Raw genomic sequence first — 25,513 nt, forward strand, 5'->3', positions numbered from 1 at the left:
TATTTGGGTCCAGGGTATGCCACTAGCTGATTCTATAGCCTGAGACAAGTCCTTTGACACCTACGTTGTATTTTCCTCACCTAAAATGGTAATTATATATTATATATGCTTTGCACATTTGCTGTTAAGGATTTAGAAAGATAATCTGTATAAAACTTCCAGGACAGTACCTGGTGCTTTGTCATCAAAATGTGACAGCCCCTGACAATGCCCTTACATCACTGCTTCATGAAAGAGCTCACGAATGATGGGACATGTTAGGAGAACTAGATCCTACTGTGGAACTCTGCCCCGAAGTCATCATACAGTGCATCCTCCAGCTCAGGGCTGACAGGGGGGCCCCTTCGGGCTCTGTGTGAATTTAAGTGCCATCCACCAGTGGTTTGTAAGTATTCTGCACCTTATTCTTTGCTGCCACTCAGGATCATGTGTTCTCCCTAGCTTGGGAAAGTAGATCCAGTGAGCTGAACCCTGGCCTCCTTTCCTTTTGAGCAGCACATCTCCCTTGTTCCACGTGAGTTCCGCCAGCTGGAGAGGTGTTGATTTAGACTGATTGGACTGATGTAATACCCAGATTTCCCTTCTCAATAACAACCTGGCTACACCTTTTGAATAAGCACGGATCTACATCCCACGTCATAATGTATTTTTCTCAACCAATAATAAGGACTTGAAAACTGACAAGTTAGGATGTATTTGTGAGGACAGAGGGATGACCATTTTTGAAAGTGGGAGTGTGCTGGAAATATGGAGATATTTGCTGATGTTAAACATACTCTAGAACCTTTCACCCCGAGACTTAGCTCAGTGTGGTTCCCCACTTTCCAATTGGAGAAATGGTTTGGTGAGTTTTGGTCAGCCAGGCTGTTTTGTCCATGTAATTTGGAGAGACTAAATCTAATCCTTTTTCCTTACAAAAAAGAGAAACATAACAAGCCAGGTATAGAAGGTGATTAATATGTATTGTTGAATCAAGTGAATGTAATTGCTAAAATATAGTTCATAGAACAGACTGGTTTCTCATATTTATTTGTTTATCTAAAAGATTTTGTTTATGTTATTCATGATGGACACACAGAGAGAGGCAGAGACGTAGGCAGAGGGAGAAGCAAGCTCCCTGTGAGGAGCCCAATGCAGGACTTGATCGGATCACACCCTGAGCCAAAGGCAGATGCTCAACCACTGAGACACCCAGGTGCCCCACATTTATTTATTTTTTTTAATAAAAGATCTATTTATTTGAGAGAGAGATGGCGGAGGGACAACGGAGCGGGAGAAGCAGATTCCCCATGGAGCAGGGAGCCCCATGTGAGGCTTGATCCCAGGACCCTGAGATCATGACCTGAGCTAAAACCAAGAGTCAGACGCCCAACTGACTGAGCCACCCAGTTGCCCCTGATCTTCTCTCATTTAAAATTCATGGGTACAATAAGACCTTGAGCTGGTCTGTAGTTGTATAAAAATCTGGAGGGGAGAAAGTGCCCCTAACGGAGGTGGGGGTGGGGAACTTGCCAGACACAATGAATCGCCTTTCTTCCCATCATTGCATAGCCGTGCAGATTAAAGCTACTCAAGTCTAATCTTTTTGAACTGGTGGTTATTACTGGCTGCTGGAGCATATGCTCTGAAGTGTAATTAAGCTAGTCTCATGGTTGGAAACCAGCATCTGATTGCTTATTACCAGGGACAGAAAATTCCCATAGAAAACTTGGTCTCGTTGTCAGGGCATTCCATCTGTGAGTTGCAAGCCCGGCTGGGGCCTGGCTCTCATGAGACACAAGATGAGACTCGGCAGTGACCGGGACAGGGCAGGGGGTGTGCTTTGGCTGTTTTTCCAGTTTGGTTTTACTCTGTCTTGTTTGCCTGCCTCTCAGGATTTCTTGTGCTACTTCCTGAGGCAAAGAGTGTCTTACTGGAATCTTTCCTTCAAAAATGAAGCCGTTTGCTAGTCAGGCAAAGCCTTTTTCTGGCAGGGAGAAGATGCACTGAAAGGAATGGAGAGGAAGAGGGGCCAGGGCCACATGGATTCCCTTTCTCCCAGAGTTTGGAGTCAGCATGGCAGGAGGGCACCCAGGAACCAGGACCCCCAGAGTTACAGAAAGACAGGAGAGTCCCTGCAGAGAGCTCTCTACAGGTGAAATTTGATATGGAGCCACCCCGAGCATGTAAGCACGTTGGGAGTGAGATGGTCAGTCAGATAGAGTTAATCAGGAAGTTGCTTGCAGGAGTAATTAAGTTTAATGTCTCCGCCTAGACTCAGGGACGCTTGCTTATCCTGGGGAATGGGTCTCTGACCCAGTTCCTTTGTTTTCCAGATGGATGTATCTCAGAGGGAATGATTTCCCCAAAGTCGTTTAGCAAGGTAATGATAGAATTAGAGATAGAGACCCAGTCCCCAAATGATAGAATTAGAGATAGAGACCCAGTCCCCATACTTTCTGTCATAGCCTTTTACCTCTAAATCAAAATCTGCACGCAAGAAAAGAGGTTGGCGAGCAGAGGAAATACTCCTTTGCAGATGGAGACAGGACCAGAGAAAAGTCTTTTGACTGTCTTCTGCCTCCTTTGAGAAAATGACAAATACAGTCCAGGTTTTCTGACACCCAGGGAAGTGGTGCTGGTGCCATCGTCCCAGTGGTCTCTCGAATTTCTGAAATACTCAGTGGAGGCCTTCTGTACCCCTCGTGGCCACTGCTGAAGGCAAAGCTTTTTTCTTGTGACTTTGTTTTTTTATCTCTAGAAATTCTTAGAGAGAGAGAGAGAGAGCCATTCAGAATAGAAATGTAAAAAGCAAGACCTTCAAGATTTCCAAGAGGAAAAGAGGGAGAAATTCTAGGCAGGTACAGGAATGCCTTTACTCTCTCTCTTTCATGCAGCTGTAACTGAAACTGAGACCAGAGTGGAGTTTTACATGTGAACTGTCAGAATTTGTTTTTGAGTTGCTCTTCTGTTCCCAGGGCTGTGCTGACTTTTGCAGAGAGGATCAAAGGGACTATTAAATAAATTCTCTGCCCTCTTAAATTATGTGACCCATAGCTACTAGTGCAAAAAAAAAGTGGGGATTAATGATAATAGAGAAGGTGCTCTGGAACAGGCAGGCTTGGGCAATGGAGAGTTCAGGAAAGAAGACAGGAAGGGGGGGCATGATGGGACAACAGATGGAGACTCAGGGTCTTTTGGGGAGTGCTTGATTTTCTCCTCACCTGTCCTCATGTGCTTCCCTGGGAACCCATAAGCATCAGGGTCCAGCTACTACAGAACATCCTACTTAGAACAATTTTAGAAATGTGGCAATAAAATCCATTTCCTCTATAACTGGGGAAATTGCTTCCTTTGGTGTGTTCCAGCTTGTCTATTCAGAATTAATTTGGCACAGTGAGTCAGAGAAGAATGGCTGTCTTCATCCTTCTTTTATGGGGGGATCTTGGCAAACAAGATGATATGAACAGGCAATAATTAAATTGCCTTGGATAGTGTCTAATATAATTGAGACCAAGAACTTGTGACCATGTGTCACAAACAAAGCACTGTCTCTCAGAGAGGCTCCCTTGAGTCTCAACACCTCCCGCATTCTCTTTTTACCATAATATGAGGACTAATATCTTCATTAAAATTAGAAAACACTTAAACAAAACACCTAAGAGTAGACAAATGGGTTGCAAGAAAGAAGATCCCCTCTCTGCCTAGCAGCTTTGAAAGGCAGAATTTTATGGGCTTAATTTCTCACTCCCTTTTTCAGATTGAAAGACAATGGATGGCAACATTTTATGCAGTACTGCATGAAAAAAAAAAAACAGTTTTACCTTTGCTTATTAAAAATGGAACTTTTAAAGTCCCGTTTTTATGCTTTTTTGAAAGACTGGCTGATGAGGAAGAGGCAATTCAGAAAATGCTAAAAGCCTAAAACGTAGGCAGTACAAAATTTGAAGCAGGTTTCATGGTCTGTATTTTTCAGATCAGTAGTGTTTATGGAGCATAGAAGTGAGTTCTTTGACTCTCTCCTTTGTGCACTCAGAACATTGACCTTCTTTTAGGGTTTTTATTCCACTCTGCTAGTCTTCGCTGTCTCCCCCTGTCCCCACTTCTGGGCTGAGGGCTCTTTGCTCCACCTTTACTCTTTGTTCAGGAGTATCTTGGGTATTTTCAGTATCTTGATTGTACTCGATAACTTGCCTGGGAATCTGCCCCAGGGATTGTTGTAGAAGAAGATCACAGAAGAACACACTCTATAGCCATCCACAGTTTCTTTGAGTGTGTGTGTGTGTGTGTGGGTACATTATTTTTATAGCATATAATAATATTTCCTATAATTTAAAAATATTTAGTTATATAAATATATCATGAATTTTTACCTATAAATAAAAAAGAAGTGATCTTGTAGTATGTAAGTGGTGAGTGGAATTGTGCAGGTTTTTATTTTTAAAAAACATGTTTCAAAAGTGATACACAAAACAGTTTTCCATTATGACTTTATCTCGTGTCTTCCTTCCCCCATCATATTGCCCCCATTTGTTTTCCTTCTGGTTCTTGTCACAATTTAAAATTATGTTATATGAATAAAATGAGATGTATGTTATTTATGTAAACAATATTGTGTATGTTAGTGATATTATTTACATATATAACTATATACTCATTTAGATAGAGGCAAGGTCATAATGGCTTGGAAATCAGATATTTGACTCTTCAAATGACAGAGGTACATATAATTAGTTGGTCATAAGTTAGTTTGGTTCAGATAGAGAAGTTCTTAGTGAAGCCCGGAATAGTAGTTTAATTATTGTAGGTGTGATGATTTCTGGGATGGTCTTACAGTTTTATGAGGACTTTAAGACAATATTCTCCGTTTCATTTTCCATTATCCTTTATCTCTGAAATGATAATTCTTTCTCCATCCGTAATTCACTCATGCAGTACATTTTATAGAACGTCTACTCCATATCAGTTCCTAGGGATACAAGCATGAACAAGCCCCTTGTCCTGTCCTCTAGGAGCTTATGTCCAAGAAGAGGGTCAGATGGGCCAAGATGATCTCTGGGTTCTGAGTGCCAGAATGGGAGCAAATTCCAGGAACAATGGGAGGGATAGCCAGCCCATCATTAGGGTTTTGAGCAAGAGACTTCTAAGTTGAGACCAAAGAAGTAAGAATTAATGATTGGTATAGGTTGTAGTGTGTGAGGAGGTGCAAAATGGGGGGATGTTTGAGGGAAGAGGAGAAGAGTGGTTTCAAGGAGAAGAGGTATCATATTGAGAGTGTCTGGAACACTTAAGAGAAATGGACACAGCTTTTGCAAGAAAGGAGCATATATTTTTGAGGTAGACATTGGTATAAAATGCAGCTGGATGGGATGCCTGGGTAGCTCAATGGTTGAGCACCTGCCTTCAGCTTAGGGCATGATCCTGGTCTAGGGATCGAGTCCAGCATCAGGCTCCCTGTGAGGAGTCTGCTTCTCCCTCTGCCTATGTCTCTGAGTCTCTCTGTATCTCTCATGAATAAATAAATAAAATCTTTTTTTTTAATAAATAAAATCTTTTGAAAAAAAATGCAATTGGGTATGTGGGCAGGACCCATGGGGTTTACAATGTGATTTTCTGTCTCTGGAGGACAGAGGAACTCCCTGGAGGGTTTAAAACAAAGGAGGGCCATGGTTGAACTTAGGGTACATGGATGATTTGATATACTTATGACTTAGGAGCTACCATCCTCCTCTAGTGGCTTATCTGATTCTAAAATTGGAATAGAAGAGGGAGTGGGAATGGCCTAGAACAAAGCCATCCCTATTTTTTAAAAAATTCTTTGAAGCACACAGCTTATTGTATGGTGAAATTATTTGCTTAAGCAATACCTTATAGAGTAAGAGTCAAGTCAAAAGATGCCTTCCATCCTCCACACCTTTATTTTTTGTTCTTTCCTCCACCTCAATTTCCCATCCTAGAGCAATAAGGTCACGCTCTTCCGCCAGCTGCAGCAGATGACGTACAGCCTGATTGAGTGGCGGTCCCAGATCCTGTCTGGAACACTCCCCAAGGACGAACTGGCAGAGCTCAAGAAAAAGGTCACAGCCAAAATCGATCATGGCAACAGGTAAACCAGGGACAATTTCACCGAGAACTCGGAAAGAGATGGACACATTTCTGCTAAGGATGGCTTGCCATCAGCTTTCCATCTTGGAATTGTCAAAGAATGGTGCTTACTGCTCTCTCTTTCTGCATTGGAAGACATTTAATTTTGTTGGAAAAATTTGGCAGTCAGTCCCCTCGTGGAGGCCAGACCCTGTGTGGGATCTCTGGGTCAAGGGTGATCAGAGAAGATCATCAGGGATGATCAGATGATCAGGGAAGATGGGACTTTGCTGCCAAACAAGCCTGAAAGGGACAGTGCATCCAAAGTCACATTTTCTGAGGCCTACAAGGATCACAGTTCTTATTCTGACAGTGAACTTTAAATCAACGTCAGATTCATTCTGTCTTTATCTCCATGTCCCTAACTGGGACCATTGTGTGAAGTGTATAAAAACCAAATTTACAAGAAGAGTAAAACATATTCTTAGCCTGTCAATTATGTCTCCAGTAACCTCGAAAGAGTTAATCACTTTGTTAATTTTCTGATTAGCTAAAGCAGATCTATAGATTCCCTTTGGAAAATGGGAAATCAGTCCACTCATCAGTTTATGGTAGCCTGGGATACATCTCTCCTGACCAGCTCCTTTTAAAAGATTGGGTTGGTTCCTCAGTTTTGTTGATCTGTCTGACATTTCATTTTCTAAATTTCTTCAAGTTGTGCATATGTGATTTTTCCCCTTCCCCCTTTGCCTCAGGACTCTTGAATGTACTTCTGACATCTGTAAAAGTACAGCTCATTATCCTATGGACTTAGATGTTATAGACTCTGGCAACTATATTCAGAAATATCCAGAGTGACTATAACATACAAGATTCATATTCAATCATTATTTGAAATCTCCTATGTTCCTTCATATATATTACTTGATTATAACTCATTTTATGGTTAAAGAAACAGATCAAGTGAGCTTAAGTAATTTATTTCCAAGTCACAGAGATCAGAAGTGGGGAAGTCTAAATTTGAACCCCAAACTTGATGATTTCATGTTTAATGCTCCCTCCTTAGGGTTAAGAATGAACTGTTCCCTCCCGTGTCACTTGTCCATTCATAGGACTATAGCCACAGGGGTTGCTAATCATGTGCTCGAGTATTTCTTCAAAGACATGGTGTGATAAGTCAAAGTATAAAGTAAATTACCTGAAATCATCTTGCTAGCATGTATTCAAACCAAGATTTAAATCCTGGTCTAAGTGACAGCAGAACCCATGCTTTAAGATAGGTTAGGAGATTCCCTCCTTGCATGTAGGCTGCCCTAGTATTTTTGAGTCTTGTCACAGTATGACATTGGCCTGGAGGACTCTGATCTTCAGCATAGGATGTTAATGTCCCACTGAGGGTCAGACAAGCCTGCCTTCCCTCTCCAGTCTTTAAAAGCAGCTCAAGAAATTAAGCTGCTTCATCAGTGTCTCAGTGCTCAGTCTCTGAGCTGCCAGCAAGACCCATAGCTCCTGCATCTGGGTGGCCTGTGGATCTGGCTGTCATGGAAAGGAATCTGCCAGATTAAATCAGTTAATGGAGATGCTATAAAACAGGGAGGAGGGTAATTAGACATTTTTGCTTTCTTCCCAAAGACTTGGCATATTTCACTATTATCCCGTAGCTTTCTTGCTGTTTGGACATCCCTACTCTCCCAAATTGCTGGTTCCTGGAATGTACGCTGGGTATTCAGATAGCAGTATCCTGTTTCCACCACAGTCCCCAACTTATTGGAACTAAACAAAAATTTTTTTCTATTTCTTTGTGCACATCGGGCATAAGAGCCTTGGTAGGGATAGTGCCATGCCTAGGTCATGTGGCTCTTACTTTCCCTATGTAACACTCAGAGCTACAGGGCATCCCGGGTGGTTCAGCGGTTTAGCGCTGCCTTCAGCCCAGGGTGTGATCCTGGAGACCCGGGATCGAGTCCCACGTCAGGCTCCCTGCATGGAGCCTGCTTCTCTCTCTGCTTGTGTCTCTGCCTCTCTCCCTCTCTGTTTCTCTTATGAATAAATAAATAAAATATTTTAAAAAAACACTCAGAGCTACAACTTAACACAGATTTTTTCTTGTGCTGGTTTCTGCGATAAGAGCTGCCATTTGTGGAGAGTGTACTATATACTAGATGTTGTGTTACGTGCTTTTTATGTGTTATCTCATTAAATTCTCGCAGCAGCTCTGAGGGTGGGGGATATTAACAGATGAGGAAGTTAGGGCTTTGCAAAATGAAGTAAATTACCTGGAATCATTGTGCTAGCATGTATTCAAACCAAGATTCAAGTCAGAGCCCATGCTTTGAGGTTATGAGATTCCAACAGCCAGGACCTACTTCACTGATTGCCTTTAAGACAGTCTTGAATCAAGGACTGTCTTCAACATTGAACTTTTAAGGAAATCAGACAAAGCCCCCAGATATTTGGGGACTGGTCTATCATTACTCCTCCTATGCCAAGTGATAGAAGATAGGGGAAGAGCCATTGGTCAGAGTAATCTGGTCGCAATCAGTGCCAGTTTTGCCTTTGCTATGGAGGTTCTGTGGAACAAATTGCTTTGCATATCCTCTGAGTTTGGTTAACATGACCATGAGTTTTCATAACTTACCTACCATAAGTTATGAGGAAAGGAGGCAGAAATCCAAAAGAGAAAAGCCAAGGAATTGTTCTTAACTTGACTGGTCCAACGCCCAGCTTTCTAACTGTGCATCCTCCAGGGACTCTTCAGAAGAGAGTCTGTTCTTAATGAGGAGAACTCGCTAATCACTCCTTTCTTTCTAGAATGCTTGGGTTGGATCTGGTAGTAAGAGATGACAATGGGAACATCCTGGACCCAGATGAGACCAGCACCATTGCCCTCTTCAAGGCCCATGAAATGGCCTCGAAAAGGATTGAGGAGAAGATCCAAGAAGAAAAGGTATACATTCTCCAGTGTCTAGATTTGGGCTGCCGAGATTCCGGTTTTGCTTTTACTTTAATGAGAGAAAGGGAGTCATGGACAACCAGAGATAGAAATGTTTAGAAAATCATTCATTGCTTCACTGAAAGCAAAACATAACAGAAAGAATGAGGCGGCGGTATACCTTCTGATACAGAAAGATTGCAAAAGTGTGCATTAATAGAAAAAGAGCAAGATGCAGAACATGTGTACAGAACACTAGTCTTCATATCTCAGAAAAGGATATATGTATCTCTGTGTTTGCATATGCATAGACTAACTGAGAAGTGATAGACAAGAAACTGATAATTAATGATTGCCTCTAGGAAGGAGAACTGGGTGGGAGGGAGCCTTTGTATGGTGTAACTGTATTTGGTATATATGATACAATTTCCAAACTAAATAATAAAATATTTAAAAATAATGCGTTCCAAGGGTTTTGAAAGTAACAATTAGACATTAAATAAAAATTAGAAAAGTACAGAGAAAGAGAACAAGAAAAACCCGCCATAGTATGATGACACAGACCCATCCATATTGATATTTTGGCATATATTCTTCTAATCTTTCTGTTCTAATGAGTAAAGACTTCTGTTTATTGAGTCTGTTGTTTTTGTTTCTTTAGTACAGTTATAATCATATTTAATTGTGTTTCTGGATCCAGTGGCTAACCACACTTGAGAGTGAGGCCTTTCCAGTGTTGCAATGAGAGCTATTCCCCAAAAGAAGAATAATGGATCATGATTTTTGTGCCTATGACGCTCATTCAGAAGCTTTTGTGAGAGATGAGAAGTTCTCGAAGCTGCTAAGCCATGAGTTGTCATCTTTAGATAGCACTAACTGAATTCGCTGGATTCAAGGCCCTGAACACGACAGTTCTTCCCCCCACGCCCCCTGAAAGATTTATTTACTTATTTTAGAGGAAAGAGTGTGTGTGCACAGTGGGGAGAGGGGGAGCAAAAGGAGAGGGAGAGAGAGAATCTCAGATTCTGTGGTGAGCGTGAAGCCTGACACAGGGCTCCATCTCATGACCCTGAGATCATGATCTGAGCCAAAATCAAAAGTGGGATGCTTAAACAACTGAGCCACCCAGGCACCCCACAAAGAGGACAGTCTTGAGCATCCAAATCATAGTGATTATATTTTGCTCACTTGCTCCTTTGGCCACATGCACACACTTTCTTCTCTGTCAGTGTTTCTCCCCTCAGGTGGTACTTATACTTGTTCCCCATTTGCTGGCCCATGTCTTGGCCATTATTTTCCATTTGCTGAAACTGAGATGATTTCTCTCTCCTCCTTTGTGTTCAGTCAGTTCTTCAGAACCTAGACTTGCGAGGCCAGTCTGTCTTCAGTGCTGTCCACACTTATGGCCTCTATGTGAACTTCAAGAACTTTGTCTGCAACATTGGGGAAGACGCTGAGTTGTTCATGGCCCTCTATGACCCGGACCAGTCCACCTTCATCAGGTAGTGGAGTCCCAGGCCATTTGCTCTTGACCTTGCAAAAATACCCAGCCTTCACCTGCCACCCACAGTCTATGTACTCCCAGAGTCTTAGAGTCACATAAAACTTATCAGAGACAGGACAAAGAGTTCAAAAGACCATTGGGGACCAGATAAGGGAGGAACACATCAGCAGAGCACAGAGGATTTTAGGGCAGTAAAACTATTCTGTATGATACTATAATGGTGGATGTGTGTCATGATACATTTGTCCAAATCAGTAGAATACAAACATCAAGAGTGAACCCTAAGGTAAACTATGGACTCTGAACGGTAGTAAGGTATTGGTGTAGGGTCAGCAATTGTAACAAATGTACCACTGTGCTGGGGGGATGCTCATAGTGGGTGAGGCTCTGTTGGCGGGGGTGGGGGGGCAGGGAGTATATGGGAACTCTCTGTACTGTCCACTCAACTTTGTTGTCAACCTAAAACTGCTCTAAAAAATAAAGTCTGTTTAAAAAAAAAAAGGGTTGTTTTTTTTTTTTAAGGCTGTAGGGAATGATAATAGGCTTTGTTTGACCCTACAGTCATGCTACTACTTAGCTGAGCATGACTCAGCTAAGAAAACAGATTTCTTCTTGAGCAGATGGTTCAAGGTTATTACTGACAAACTGTTTATTTCTATAGTAGAAATTTTGTTTAAGTGTAGTGGTGTGGATTCCAGGGGATGGATTTAGAGTGATTATTTTGAAATTAGATTCCAGATTCAGAAGAGCTGAAATTTTTATACAAAGAATTGGAGGTGGGAGAATGTCCCGAAGCAAAATGTGATAGAATCAGCTGTGCCTTTGCCTATCCTGAGTAGTGTTTGTCTGGGTCCACCCTGGGCGTGCATCACAGAGCTGGGCTGCAGCACGCAGGCTTCTCCAAAGCCAGGAGACCAGGGAGCAGCCACTTGGGCGCTACATTCACACTTAGCTGATAAATTCAACAGAGTTTTTTGGGCCTTCGTTTTTACCCTGTAAAGTCTATGCTCAGGGCAGCCCCATCCCCATCAGTTAGCCTTTCATTAAGGATATTTTTTTTTTCCTTCACCAGTGAGAATTACCTAATTCGTTGGGGCAGTAATGGGATGCCCAAGGAAATAGAGAAGCTTAATAACCTTCAAGCAGTTTTTACTGTAAGTCCTACCTTATGTTTGATAATTTTCTGTGCTTATGATATTAGTAGGTGCTTGTGGTAAGTATATGGAAAACTTAAGAAATGGAAAGCTGAAAAGAAAAATCATCCCAATCCCTCTAGCAGGAATAATCACTTGTTTATTTAGCAAATATTTATCGAGCCGCTATTAGATCCCAGCCACTGACCTAGATAGACACTTGTGAGATATAATAGTGAACATATCAGAAAAAGCATCCCTGGCCTCAAACAGCTTTTATCCAAAATGGTGAGACCATAAGAAACAATGATCAAATAAATAAGTAAATTGTACAGAATGTTAGAAGTCATAAGTACTTTTGGGGGAGGGGTTGGGAGTTTCTGGACTGGGGAAGGGATGCTGTTTAAAATAGGCAGGTCGAGGCAGACCTTCTGGAGAAGGGGTGGTTTGAGCAAGAACTTAAAGTTGACAAGAGAATGAGCAATGCTGATACAAGAGCGTTCCAGACCAAGGTGATAGCTTAGGCAAAGATGAGGATCTTGACTTTTTTGTTTGCTCATATTTTAATGGACTTTACCCTATACTCCTCCTTTTCTCCAAGGAAGGAGGAGTACTGCTCTGTATCAGTCAAGAGGAATTTATTGACTCTTCACTGCTCTGCACTAGGCCTAAAGGAGAGAACTCTCTTCCTTTTCTGCCTTCTTTCCTTAATTAAGCCCATGCACATATTTTATTTCCTTGTTCTCTTACTACTCCTACAGCAAGGAAAATAGTGTAAGTTAAAGTGCCAAAGAACGTGATATGGAGCAGCAGACCCAGTACAGGTGTATCAGTCTCTCATTTGTTCATTCATTTCTCATTATTATTCAGTCCTTCTATTAACATCTCATTTCTGGGATGAGCACGGTGTCATTACTGCTCATATACTGACACACCTGTATCTTTACCACTTGGCAAACAAAGAGAAAGAGCTGGAACTCTTCCTGAAACCTTCCTTCCTCAGTTCACAAATAATGTGGATTTTTCCCTAAAATCAAAAGGCATTTATCACTCAATGTGTCCCTTGGGGAAAAAAAAAAAAACATTATAAAAGGAATTGCTGAATTTTCTTCTAGTCGATAATTGTCTTCTAATCGATAGCATTTTAGAAAAGCTGCATTTCATCCCCTTCCCCCCACTCCCCTTGCCAATGAGGGTCTTCTTGGGAAGTAAATTTCATTTCCAGCCTTTTCAATTAAATAAAATGTGGTGACCACTTTCTTGATCACTCAACATTCTACAAAATCTTCTTTTACAAATGATTGTACATTATTAAATAATATCAGTGTGCCACATTTGTATAAATAGTCACCTAGAGTCTTTATGTTTCTATTAACAGAAGCCTCACAAAACCTGGAGCAGAAATTCAGGGTTGATGCTATCATTGCTTTGTATTCTTATCTTGGAGACCTGAGTTAACTAAATTACAGAGGATGGGTTTGGAGTGACTATTCGAAAGTAATTCTTGATTCAGTAAAGAGGCCTTGGATAGCTGTTTCATGAAAGGAATTTGAAATGCAATTAAATTATTTTTGATGTTAGAGAATGAGATATGTGGGCTCATTCATGGGTTTACTCATCCAGCCTTAAGAATACAAACAAGTGTAGAACATGAACCACAAAAAAAAAAGACATCTTATCTACACATCTTTCATTAATCAACATCCACCCAGAAGCTCTCAATGAATGACTCTCATAAAACAGATGAATAATTTATAGAAACCAGCACATGTAAATTTCTCTGTTATAGTTGCCTCACAGGATTATTTGGGAGATGAAATGAAATATCACCAGCCTGTATAGATTCCTCCATAAATGTCAGTGTCACACAGTGTCTTTGATTTCATTTGACACTGAAATGCATCCTGTGCTCAGCTATGTCCTAGCAGAATAGGAAGTAGTGATGACAGGTGTCCCAATTTTTAAGTACCCTGCTTAAATGGATAAATTAGAGGCTTTCAATTGAGATCTGATTTCTCAACTTGAAGTAGGAACTGGGAAATAAAAAAAATTCCTTCCTTTTTTGAATACAGTCATTTTCTTGGGATACCATGGTAGTTCTTGGGTGGGGACGGGGAAGGGAGAAGTTATGCTGCAATTCTAATATTAGGAAAATATGCTCCAAACGGTGGTCTGTTGTAGAGTGAAAAGAGCAACAAAGGTGACAGGGTGATGTGGCATGATCTCCTTTTACATGTTCTCTGTCCCTTCAGGATCTCAGTAGCACAGACCTCATCCGACCCCGCATCAGCCTCGTGTGCCAGATTGTCCGAGTGGGCCACATGGAGCTGAAGGATGGCAAAAAGCACACCTGTGGGCTCCGAAGACCTTTTGGAGTAGCAGGTACAGAACGACCCAGAGACAAATGTAAACGGTGCAGCCGCTATAAAAGACAGCATGGCAGGCCTCAAGCAGTGAAATATAGAACTTATGATCCAGGAATCCCACTTCTAGGTGTCTACCCAAGAGAACTGGAAGCAGAAGGTTATAAGATATTTGTACACCCGGGTACAAGTACACCCTTATTCACAATAGCCCAAAGGCGAAGCAACCCAAGTGTTCATGGATAGATAAACGGTACACAAAATGTGGTCTGTACATACAGTGGACTATCATTCAGCCTTAAAAAGGAAGGAAAGTCCACAATGTGGATGAACCCCGAGGATATTGTGTAAAGTGAAATAAGCCTGTCACAAAAAAATAAACAGCATGCTCTCAATTACATGAGGTACCTAGAGTGGTCGGAGTCACAGAGATAGAAAGTAGAATGGGGCTTGCTGGGGGTGGGGGTAGGGGAATGAGGGGAGCTAGTGTTTAAAGGGGACAGTTTCCGTTTGGGAAGATAAAAAAGTTCTGGAGATGGATGGTGCAGCTGACTGCACAACACTGTGAATGTACTTCATGCCACTAAACTGTACATTTACGAATGCTTAAAATGGCATATTAAAAAAAATATTTATGAGAGAGAGAGAGAGGCAGAGACATAGGCAGAGGGAGAAGCAGGCTCCCTGTGGGGAGCCCGATGTGGTACTCAATCCCCAAACCCTGGGATCATGACCTGAACCAAAGGCAGACACTCAACCACTGAACCACCCAGGTGCCCCAAACAGCAGATTTTATGCTATGTATATTTTACCCTCATCACACACACACACACACACACACACACACACACACACACACAATTAAACATAGGGAGGGAAACCTAGAGACAGTGCAAGATGAATTTGGTTGTCAGCGTTAGCATCAGACACACAGCATTTACTGCCCAGGGCTACCAATTGTCTTTTCTTGGGTTCTGCATCCTCACCTAGACCCCATCTCCTTTGTTTTTCTCTCAGTGCTCAGCACAGTGCCTTGTGCTCAGTAGGACCGGAGTAGAGGCTCAGTTGTGACTATTGGCATTCTCCCTGCCTGCGGGCTGCATATTGATTTCAGTCCAATAAAATTCTCCCTAGAAAGACTTTGCCAGTCTGAGAGATTCACTCTTCAAAGTCAACATGGTGTTGGTAACTGCTTTCAAAGAGGGCCCTTGGCTTAAATCAAAATCCCTTCCGAGAGGCCCTGAATTTTCTTCTGTAGTTTGTTAAATTGAGGAAATACATTCTGGGTCATACACTGACGTCTTGGTTGCCAAGAAGTTTTGAAAGCTGTCAATGAAATGCCATAATTCTCCTGGAACAAATGGCCAGAAAATGTCAGCAGGCTTGAACTTGTGGGTTGTTTGGAAAACAAGGCTTTCTCTCTATGAGACTGCACTCTCATCCCTTGACCAGCCTTGCGCTCCCATTTGCTGCTCAAGGTCTGCCAGTCTCTGAAGAGGGCGCAGCATTACTCCTGATAGAGAATTAAAGTGAAATCTCAGAAAAGACAGAGAGCCCTGGTCTAGCACAATTTAGCCATGTATATGACAATTCACTGAACTTCAAATTTAGGGCATATTCGAGATCGCTGTCCTTCAAAATGGGCCAAAGAGATTGGAACATCAAGCTTGCGGCTTTGCTTGCTTTTCTGTTTCAGAGTAGGTGGGTGGGTGCACATGTAAGGAGAGAACAGTAATTTACTCTGATCCTCGATGCCAAGCACCGATCAGCAGATGAGTAACTACATGATGGCATCAGCAAATGAACTGCCTGTTTGAGGACTACATGTGCCAGACACAGATTTTTCAGCATTTTTTTTTGTACAGTATTTGTAGGGGTCTGTTAGGGGCTGATGGCACAGCCCGCTTTCACAGCATCCTTTCACCAACATTACTATTTCCCAGGCCTTACCCACTGGCTTTGAGAAGGCATTTCTGTCCTTATCCTTTACTTTTTCATACGAGAAATGTTTCCTATATCAGTACTTCTTTTAATCTCCAAACAGGTTATCGGGAGAGTAGATTGTGAGTGTGTGTTTTATGGCCGGATTGTAATTCATTAACCACGGGTGGCCTCTTGGCCATGGGCCCTGCCTCGTCTGAGCAGCTGTGGAGTAGCCCACTTATTAGTTCTCCAGGCAGCAGGGCATTATTGGCTTAAGTGATTTGACCCCATAATCACTCTTGGGTTCATACCCTGGCTTGACCACTTAAAACTTTGGATCTAGGGCCAATTACCAACCTTTCCTGTGCTCATTTTGCTCATCTTTTAAAGTAGGGCAAATAATAGTATCTGTATAATAAGATAATATACCCGGAAGGTGCAGAATGATGCTGTATTACTTGTTCTTCTTGTCCAAAGGAGCAAATCACTGTGTGATCTTCAGTTCTGTGCTGCTGGCACCTTGGCTTACCTTTGTGGACATGGAAACCAGGTGCGACTATGCCAAGTCCAAGAGGCGGTTGACCACTTCAGTTTTGAGTTTCTCAGATCTTCATTCTCTTAACACTCCTAACAGAAATATGTGTGCTCTGTGTCTTTGAATGCAGGCTTGCTAAAACAAACAAACAAACAAAATGGTTTCAGATTTCTCAAGAATTTAGCACTTGGTCGTGTAGAATTTTAAAAAGCGGGTAGTTTGCAGGGTTGATCTGAGAGAAATCCAAGCCTCTGCCAGAGCTCCTGATGAATCGTTCTGCAGGCTGGGCACAGGGAGTCCTCACTGGCAAAGACACGGGGTGTCCCTGCTTGGTATCTTTCTTCTCTAGTGTCCTGTGTTTGCAGATACCATAATTTTCCATTGTAACTTATTGAAGCCTGAAGCAATTAAGTTCTTTAATTAACTTTTATCTTTTTCCTAGTGATGGATATTACTGATATCATACATGGGAAGGTGGATGATGAAGAAAAGCAGCATTTTATTCCCTTTCAGCAGTAAGTACTTTGGCATTTATCCCGGGTGACTTGAGACCGGGAGTAGTTCTCTGAATGATCTGTTAACACAGAACCAGGTGCTAGGAACCATTTGCTCAGTTACAGAAGGAAAGCCTCGGAAGCTGGAAGATTGTGAGATAGAAGTTGACAGAAGGCTTTATTCAAGGTCCTTTATATTGGGATCACATGTAAGAGGGCAAATGTAACCTTTCTGATTTTATAGAAAGGGCCGATGGAATAGAAGGGGCAAATCTCTGTCCACACTAGAAACCAGAGAATGGTGTCCTGTAAGTGTCAGAAAGGCCAAAGTGTATTTGCACCCTGTTGTAGGGTGCAAGTATTACAGAAGACAGGGCATCATGCAGGACAGCACAGGGCTTCTGTGAGATTTTGTCAGAACAAAAACGTGGTCTGGTAGGTCTGGAGGCTGAACTGACAAGCTTCCGGCTGCTGCTGCTGCTGCTGCTGCTGAGCTGGAGACCACACTTTGAGTAGAAGGAGTGTAGGAGGTTTGAGAGTGAGGGGCTGACTAATAATGCCTGGGCTCCTGCTGGTGGAGGGAGAACCAGCCTGGGAGGACATGAAAGGATTCCCTGAAGAGCTCGGCTAAGACTCAGACTGAGCTTTGGGAGCTGGAGGCCTGGGCGGGCCCCCGGGGAGTTGTGGGCCAGCAAATGCCAACCCACATGACTCTGAAGAAGTATATGTGTGAACATGGTGGCTGGCTCTAGCAGTCGTGCTCGCATTACCCCACATGCAGGTGGCCTAAACGAGGCCACAGAAGATGATAGAACTGAGTCCTAACAGAGCAGTCGTGTCAGTGAGGGAGGGTGACTGTCTCAGCCAACCTGTAGCTGCCACAGCAGATCAGTAGAACTGCTGAGAATTCTGGAAACCAGCCCAAGGATACTTGAATTCATATATGATTTTTTTTAAATAATAGTGCACATCAGTGAAGAAATAGGAACTATGCAGAGATGAATTATTTGACAAAATTAGCTAATCATTTATGGAACCTAAACTAGAGCCTTGTGTCACATCTTGTGCCACTGTAAATTCTGATTGATTAAATATATAAGTGTAAGAACTAAAATCTTAAAATACTGCAGAAAAACAGAAGTTTTATGTAATAGTGGTGTGTGGGAGGTCTTGCTGACTCAGACTCCAAAGATTTGACCAAAAAAGAAAAATTGACAGGTTAAACCACACAAAAATTTTAAATAACTTATGTCCAGAATAAAATTTAGTAAAATCTTTGCAATGTATGTGAAAAAAGGATGAATATTTTTACTATATAATTAGTAGAAATTCATAAGGGTATGAGCAGAAAATAATATACATGCGTATATATACACACATGGCCATGCACACGTACACACAGAAAGAAATGGCCTGTAAATTCATTGAGAATCAATGGAATGCAAATTAAACAAGGAGTCTTGATATTTGGTTTGACTGAGTCTTGAAAATATATACAATATCTGGAGTTTGGGTGGACATAAAGTACATGGTACTTATAAAAATATAAATTGTTACAGGGCATTAGAAGCCTCAAAATGTAGATATTTCAAAGAATATACTCCATAATTAACAGTGAGTATTTCCGTTAATGTAACCAAAGGTGATTTTACTCCATTTTTGTTTAACTCTGTGTTCCTATTTTTTTCTACAAAAAAAAATATGTATTATATGTAATTTTATATAAAGTACAAAAATCTTTCTTTCTCAGTTTAAAGCCTACCACCGTTGGACCAGTTTCTAATAGTAATAGTAATATAATAGTACAAATAGCTTGTGCTAAGTAGCACTTTCTTCCTTCATCCAAAGGCTGTTATTAATAATTTTTTAACTGTGTGCTTACTTAGTATCCTACCACCTATACACTGACCCTCCAAGAATGTGACAAGGTAAATATTTTATGTAGCTTAGTACTAATATGAATTATGAGATTACTTTGAAATTCTTGAATGTTGATCCCAATATAAATAGCTACATACACATTCAACTATATTAAATAAATATATTAAATGTAATAAACATATAATTTTATATTAAATTTTTATATTAAACTATAATTTTATATTAATCCATGGAGTTAAAAATGTATTAATATATTAATATATGACTATCTTAAACATTGAATAAATATTAAGTAAATAATATATAGAGAATAAATATGAATATATATTTAGATACATTAAAATGTGTATATTATAGGTTATGATATATATAAACATAAAGAACTTACGTGTCCATGGATGTTCCTATTATATATGTGCATAATGCTATTATGTATTACTATTATATGCGCATCATGTATATACACATATTATATATGTATATACATAATAGGAGCGGCATGCATGGATGCGAAAGTTATTCTGTAGGTGTATTTCACTTCTGAGGTCTATTTCATCCTTTGGTTATGTGCCTCCCTGCCTAATTTCTGAACTAGTGCCCATCAGGCTGTCATGTTGAAGCAGTGAAGCCCTGAGATCGCCTTCCCATATAATAATACACACTTTGAGTTGCTGAGGAGCCCAGCCCCAATTTGATTACTGCTCGCTGTGCAGCCAACAGCCACTGTAAAGCATTTATGATGCAAATCACAAGTCTCTGGCTTTTCACTCCTAAGATTTATGACAAATGTTTTCATAACTTATCTCAAGAGCTTTACAGTGTTATATCAGGAGAGTCTCCTATATGTATTCTGCTAGTCCCTTTAAGAGAGGGTCGTTTGAAGACAGCCACTCAGATCACAGCCACCTGGCTTTTCAGTAAGACATTGCATTACATTTTCCTGCTACTATCAGAATATAGATCAGAACCCTGCAGATAAAGCTGGCTTGCATAGTGGGCAAAAGAACAAAACCACAACACAGAGGGAGACTACTGAATTGCACCAGGCTGATAGGTAGCACCTGAGAGTGATTGTGCTGTCAGGAGGGCTGTGTGTGACTCTATGATCTCCCTATATGAACCTCGGCCTGGTGGGATCATTAAAGTAAAGCTTGTTTGCCAGTGGCTATGCCATCGTAACTCTACATATAGTTTGTCATCACATGAGAATCTAGGAACAGCCTCCAAAAGCTGCTGTTTGCATATTGCTCTTGTATGTAGGTTGGGTGTTGATGCCAGATGGAGCCTTTTGAAAGGCATATGATCTAGACTCATGTTACAGATGAGGAAACTGAGGCCCGGAGCTTACCATTGGGTAGAACCAGAACTGGAGGCCAGGTCTCCTACCTCATCCCCACTTCCATCCCCAGTTCCATTACATCAGCCTCTCCTGCCTCAGAAAGAGCATTAGGCACTGCCTCTGATTTTGTTAACATTTGGCCACATCAGTTTCATTTGTTCTTGAGAAGTTTATTTTTCCTTTTTCCATCGAGTGCGTATCTTAGACACCAAATTCATCTTGGAAATGACCAAGATAGGCGCTTAAAGGAAAAATAAAGGAAAGAAAGAGTCCTCTAGTGAGATGTGTCTAGTGTTTATATTTCCAAATTATTACAGGACCCACCCGATTTGAAGCTGTGCTACAGAAACTTCCCCTTTTTTCCTTACCTCTCATTTCTGATTTTCCCAGAATTGCAATGGAAACCTATATCCGACAGAGACAGCTAATCATGTCACCCCTGATAACATCCCATGTGATTGGGGAGAATGAGCCACTCACTTCAGTCTTGAATAAAGTGATAGCAGCGAAGGAAGTGAATCACAAAGGACAAGGTACACAGCCCTGCATTAGTAAGCTGGGTGGGGGAGTGGGGGAGCGGCATTGGCATTGGGTCCTTGGGCTTGGGCGCTTTTCCCTGTCTTTCTCTGATGCAAAGCAGATGCTACTGGGGGGTTGCTTACCTCAGCTTCCTGCTGAAGGCATTTAATACTGAGGAGCATCAAAGCTGCACCCAGCACAGAATTGGATCACAGCTGTATTTTGTAAAATCTGTGGGACCAATGTTTATCCCATGGATCCTTTCTTAGTTTTGTCTCCCCTACAATCCCAATGCTAATTCTAGGTAAATGCACAAAGAGAAAGAAGTTTGGGGATTATTATGTTCCACCCTCTAAATGTCTATTTCATTACATTCCCTAAAATGAAGAGGAAAGAGACCAAAGTGATACAAATGAACAGATATTAATGTGAAACAATGGGCTAACTAGCAGAACATTTTGAGTTGTTTTTAGTGCTTCTGTGTAATATTCTATAGACAAAGTTTTATTATTTTATTTTTAAATATTTTATTTATTCATGAGAGACATGGAGAGTGAGGCAGAGACATAGGCAGAGGAAGAAGCAGGCTGCCTATGGGGGGCTCGATATGGGACTTGATCCCAGGACCCCAGGATCACAGCCTGAGCCAAAGGTAGATGCTCAACCACTGAACCACACAGGCATTTCAGTTGACACAGTTTTAATTAAGAAATTCCACCCATTGAAACTGCATTTTAAATTCAAATAATATAAAAAAAAACTAGCTAAAATTTTAAAATTCAAATATCAAGATGGTGATGATTTGGGGATAATTTTGAAGATTGGGTCATTTTTTTCATTTTCTTTTTTTTCTTTTCTTTTTTTTTTTTTTTTAAACCGCCCTGTGACTGAAGTAGAGGCAATCAGGAAACACATTATTTTCAATGTATTTCATTTTCCACGTATTCACAGTTGTTCTGGACAGGAAAGACATGGTGAGGAATCATAAAAGAATCTGAAAATGAATAGTGAAATATGTTTCTGTTGTATTAGAACTCCTAACCTGGGACATGATTTATTAGAGTGGAAAATCCTTATACTAAACAAATTGCTGTGTGTGTGTAATTTTTTTTTCCCAAATAAAAGTGAAAAAAAAAAATTCCTCTCTTGCTGCTTAGCAAAGCAAATACTTTTCAAAAGTTTTTATGCTCATCACAAATATTTTTCTGTAGCCGTCTGCATGATATTTTATTGCTTGGATTTAAGAAAATTTGCTCCCCCCCCCAAGTAAACACTTTAGTGTTTTCTATTTTGTCACCATTATAAATTTAAATAACTCTGCTATGACTACTTTTATTTATGAAGCTTTTTCCATAGTTAGGATTACCTCCCCTAAGAAAATTCCCAGAAGTAGGATTCCTGGGTCAAATGATGGAATGAGCTCAAAGGCAGAGATACACGTATTTCCAGATTGCTTCCTATCGACTTCTGCCACTGGGTGATAATTCTCACAATGCCCACTTGGTGAGCTGATATTTAGAAATCTTTACCTGTTTGTTGAGCCCCTAGGTGGCTCAGTCAGTTAAGCGTTTGACTCTTGATTTTGGTTCAGGTCATAATCTCAGAGTCATGAGATCCAGCCCTGGGTCAGACTCTATGCTGGATGTGGAGGCTGCTTAGAATTCATTCTGTTTCCCTCTCACCTGCCCTTTGCATGCACTTGGTCACGCACGCTCTCTCTCTTTCTTTCTCTCTCTAAACAAAACAAAACAAAATTCACCTGTTTGAAAGGTGAAAAGTAGACTTCCAGAGTTCCCTTGCATTTAAAAAAAAAAAAAAAAACTACTTGATGATGAATTGCCTAGCCTTCCTATGCATTTGTGAGTTTTCCTAAAGGTTTCCTTCTCAGTTTTTATGAAGATAATGTCTTATAGAGAACATGTATTTTTCAATTTTTGATGTGTCAAAGATTCGCCAACCTATGTACTTCCTTGTGAATAGTCTCTTCATGGTCTATGTATTTGATGTTTTTCTTGTAATTTCTTAGGGGTATTTCACCATTTGTAGCCTGCATTTCACTTCTTTATAAATATCACAACTTTCCATTTGTGTATAGATAATTCTTTTTAAAAAAGATTTATTTATTTATTTATTTGAGAGTGTGTACCAGTGGGGAGAGGGTTAGGGGTAGGGGTGAGAATCCTCAGACTCCTCACTGAGTGTGGAGCCCCACATGGGGCTCGATCCCATGACCCTGAGATCATGGCCTGAGCCGAAATCAAGAGTCAGACACTTAATTGACTGAACCACCCATATGCCCCTCAGTAATTCTTTTTATGTCTGATTTCTTCATTTGTCTCTATACTTAGAAAAAAAGGTCCTTATTTTAGTAGGAATTTATTTTAATGAAAAAGCAAGGTAAGAAATTAGATTGATTCTCTTAAGTAGCAAGAAAATTATTCCAGCACATTTATGAAATTGTTTCTTTTTTTCAGGATTTGTTATGCATGTTTACTATATATTAAATTGCTGTATATTATAGTAATTAATCTAATTGTTTTCTACCATGAATACAACACTTCACTACAGCTATACCGTATTTTAGTATCTGATGGCGGGGCTATCTTTACTCGTGTTCTGTTTTCCCCCAAAGTAAACATCTGTTCACATCTCTGTCAAATTCTCAGAGAAGTCTTATTGTGATTTTGATAGGCGTGTCATGAAAATTTAAGTTCACTGGGGGAGAATTTACATTTTTATAATAAAGTATCTGTATATTAACACAATGCGTATATTTTTCTCAGCATTTCGATGTGTGTTTATGGTATAGATCATAAAGAGAACTAAAAGTTCATCCTCTCTTTCTTTCAAGGACTTTGGATATCTTTGAAGCTTTTGCCAGGTGACCTCACGCAGGTTCAGAAGAATTTTTCACACTTGGTGGATAGATCAACTGCAATCGCCCGAAAAATGGGCTTTCCTGAAATAATACTTCCAGGTAAAAGCTTTGACTTGGTTCATCTGTTCTGCTTCCTCTAGTTCTCCCTTCATGCAGCAGTGACTTCCAACAGAGTGGTTGAGGCAACGTAAGATCCTCTGTGGTATTTAGTTACCTGCATTTGGTGGTATCAAGACAGTAGGGGACACTAACAGAGTGGGGGTACCTAGTACACAAGCATGAGATAATGCTTCTGCATGTAACTCAGAGCTTCCTCTTCATGCTCTTCATTTATGCTCTGCAAAAGCCCCTCTGAGATTCTTCACTAAATTATCCCTTAAGGAGAACTAATGGGAGCACTGGTTTTGTACCAAAGGTGATTTGCCTCGTCCCGTGTCACTTTCTCAGGATGACATCCCTGCATTGTGGGCTGCCGGCCAGGAAGCTCTAGCGAGGTGACTGCTCAGCTCAGCATCAGCCAGACCCTCAGCCCCATTTGCTTAAATCCCGACTGTGTGCTTGGCTCTCCCCATACTTGTGGTGACAAGAATGTAAACATTCTACAGCCTTCTTACTTTAGTTTTGTCTTTTTTGGCATCACGTGTTGGTGATCTGCCTGTGTGTTCTCTTGAATTCGCTGACTTAACCCATTTAATTTCTCAATGTTTATAGTAATAAAGGGAAATCACCTCAAGGAGCTTTATTTAAGATATTTATGTATTACATAAAGCATTTGTGTTATAAATAAACATTAAAAGATCATCATATTATATGTTTTTATAGATGGGTAGATAAAATATATAAGTAAGTAATCTTTGGCATGTTGGAGAAATTTAAGAAAACCTTGCTGTTGTCTATTGCATAAAAATTGGGTTTTTTTTTTTTAAAGTAATACAACATCTTACTCATTTTGAAGATTAAGGAGCAGTAATACTGTGTTGCCACACACACTGTCTGCATGTAGTGAGCATTCAAAAAAATGAATGGAAAAAAAAAAAAGAAAAAGATGAATTGGGAAAAAGAACTATTAAATGGAGACCATCTTCTTTTCTCATGAAAGAAGTCCACTGATGTCATTCCCTTCCAGACTTCCTGAGCCTAACACATCTTCATCTTCATTCTGTGAAAATTTTTGTCTTCTTCTTGTTTAAAAACATAAGCATTGGTAATATTCCTATAATTGCAGGCTGTGTTATTACTACAGTGAGAACAAAAGATGAAAAAATAAAATGGAGAGATGTATTTTTTTGGACAAAGCGAATTGATCTTTCAAATCTGGCTAGGAAGATTTCTTTCTAGTCTTTCTAGTTACTCGGATTGGTTCCCGGACTGCCAGGGCTGTATAATAGACTCAAAATCATCTGGGATGATGGCTCCCAAATGCTGGTCTTTGGATCAGCTGGGAAACATTAAAATACAGGTTCCCAGAGTCTTGCAGATCTCTGATTCAGTTTGTAGGACTAGGGCTCCTCTGCTGATTCTGGTGATTGGCCAAGTTTGAGAAATCAGAGATCAAGACCAGAGTCCCTTATCTTGTAGCTCCTCATCACCATTTGAACAGGCTCCAGAGATGCCTTAGACTCCCCCCTCTGGCTCAGGCGCTCCTGCTCTCTGCCAGAATCTAAGAAGTGATCACATACTCTCTGTTTCTGCATCTGCCAGCCACTCTCTTCTGTCAAGAATGGTGTCACTAGAGTCACCAGAGTTTGTAATGTCACCTAAGTCCCGTGGATATTTTTTTTAGCCTAAGGATTGTTTCTGGTTCTCTCAGCAGCACATGACACGACCCACTACTCCCTTGTTGAAACGTTCCCCCCTCATCGTCAGGGACCCACACTCTTCTCTTTTTTCCTCCATTCCCCTTTGCTAGCATGTCACCCTCTACCTCGCCTGTTAAGAGTTCCTCAGTA

At 40.8% G+C, this 25,513-nt stretch overlaps 1 protein-coding gene across 3 annotated transcripts in view; it reads left to right on the top strand.

The window, feature by feature from the left end:
• The window catches only part of DOCK5 (dedicator of cytokinesis 5), a 211,725-nt gene that overhangs the window by 90,862 nt on the left and 95,350 nt on the right, over positions 1-25,513 (top strand). For all 3 annotated transcript variants that reach the window (XM_041766771.1, XM_041766772.1, XM_041766773.1), the window contains exons 6-13: positions 5,937-6,085; positions 8,875-9,010; positions 10,340-10,497; positions 11,572-11,653; positions 13,885-14,014; positions 16,896-16,968; positions 20,558-20,700; positions 23,538-23,663. In XM_041766771.1, coding sequence (XP_041622705.1) covers positions 5,937-6,085; positions 8,875-9,010; positions 10,340-10,497; positions 11,572-11,653; positions 13,885-14,014; positions 16,896-16,968; positions 20,558-20,700; positions 23,538-23,663 — 997 coding nt within the window. The remainder of the gene's footprint in view (positions 1-5,936; positions 6,086-8,874; positions 9,011-10,339; positions 10,498-11,571; positions 11,654-13,884; positions 14,015-16,895; positions 16,969-20,557; positions 20,701-23,537; positions 23,664-25,513) is intronic.

The sequence above is a fragment of the Vulpes lagopus genome, chromosome 8, assembly GCF_018345385.1.
Source record: "Vulpes lagopus strain Blue_001 chromosome 8, ASM1834538v1, whole genome shotgun sequence".
NCBI lineage: Eukaryota > Metazoa > Chordata > Mammalia > Carnivora > Canidae > Vulpes > Vulpes lagopus.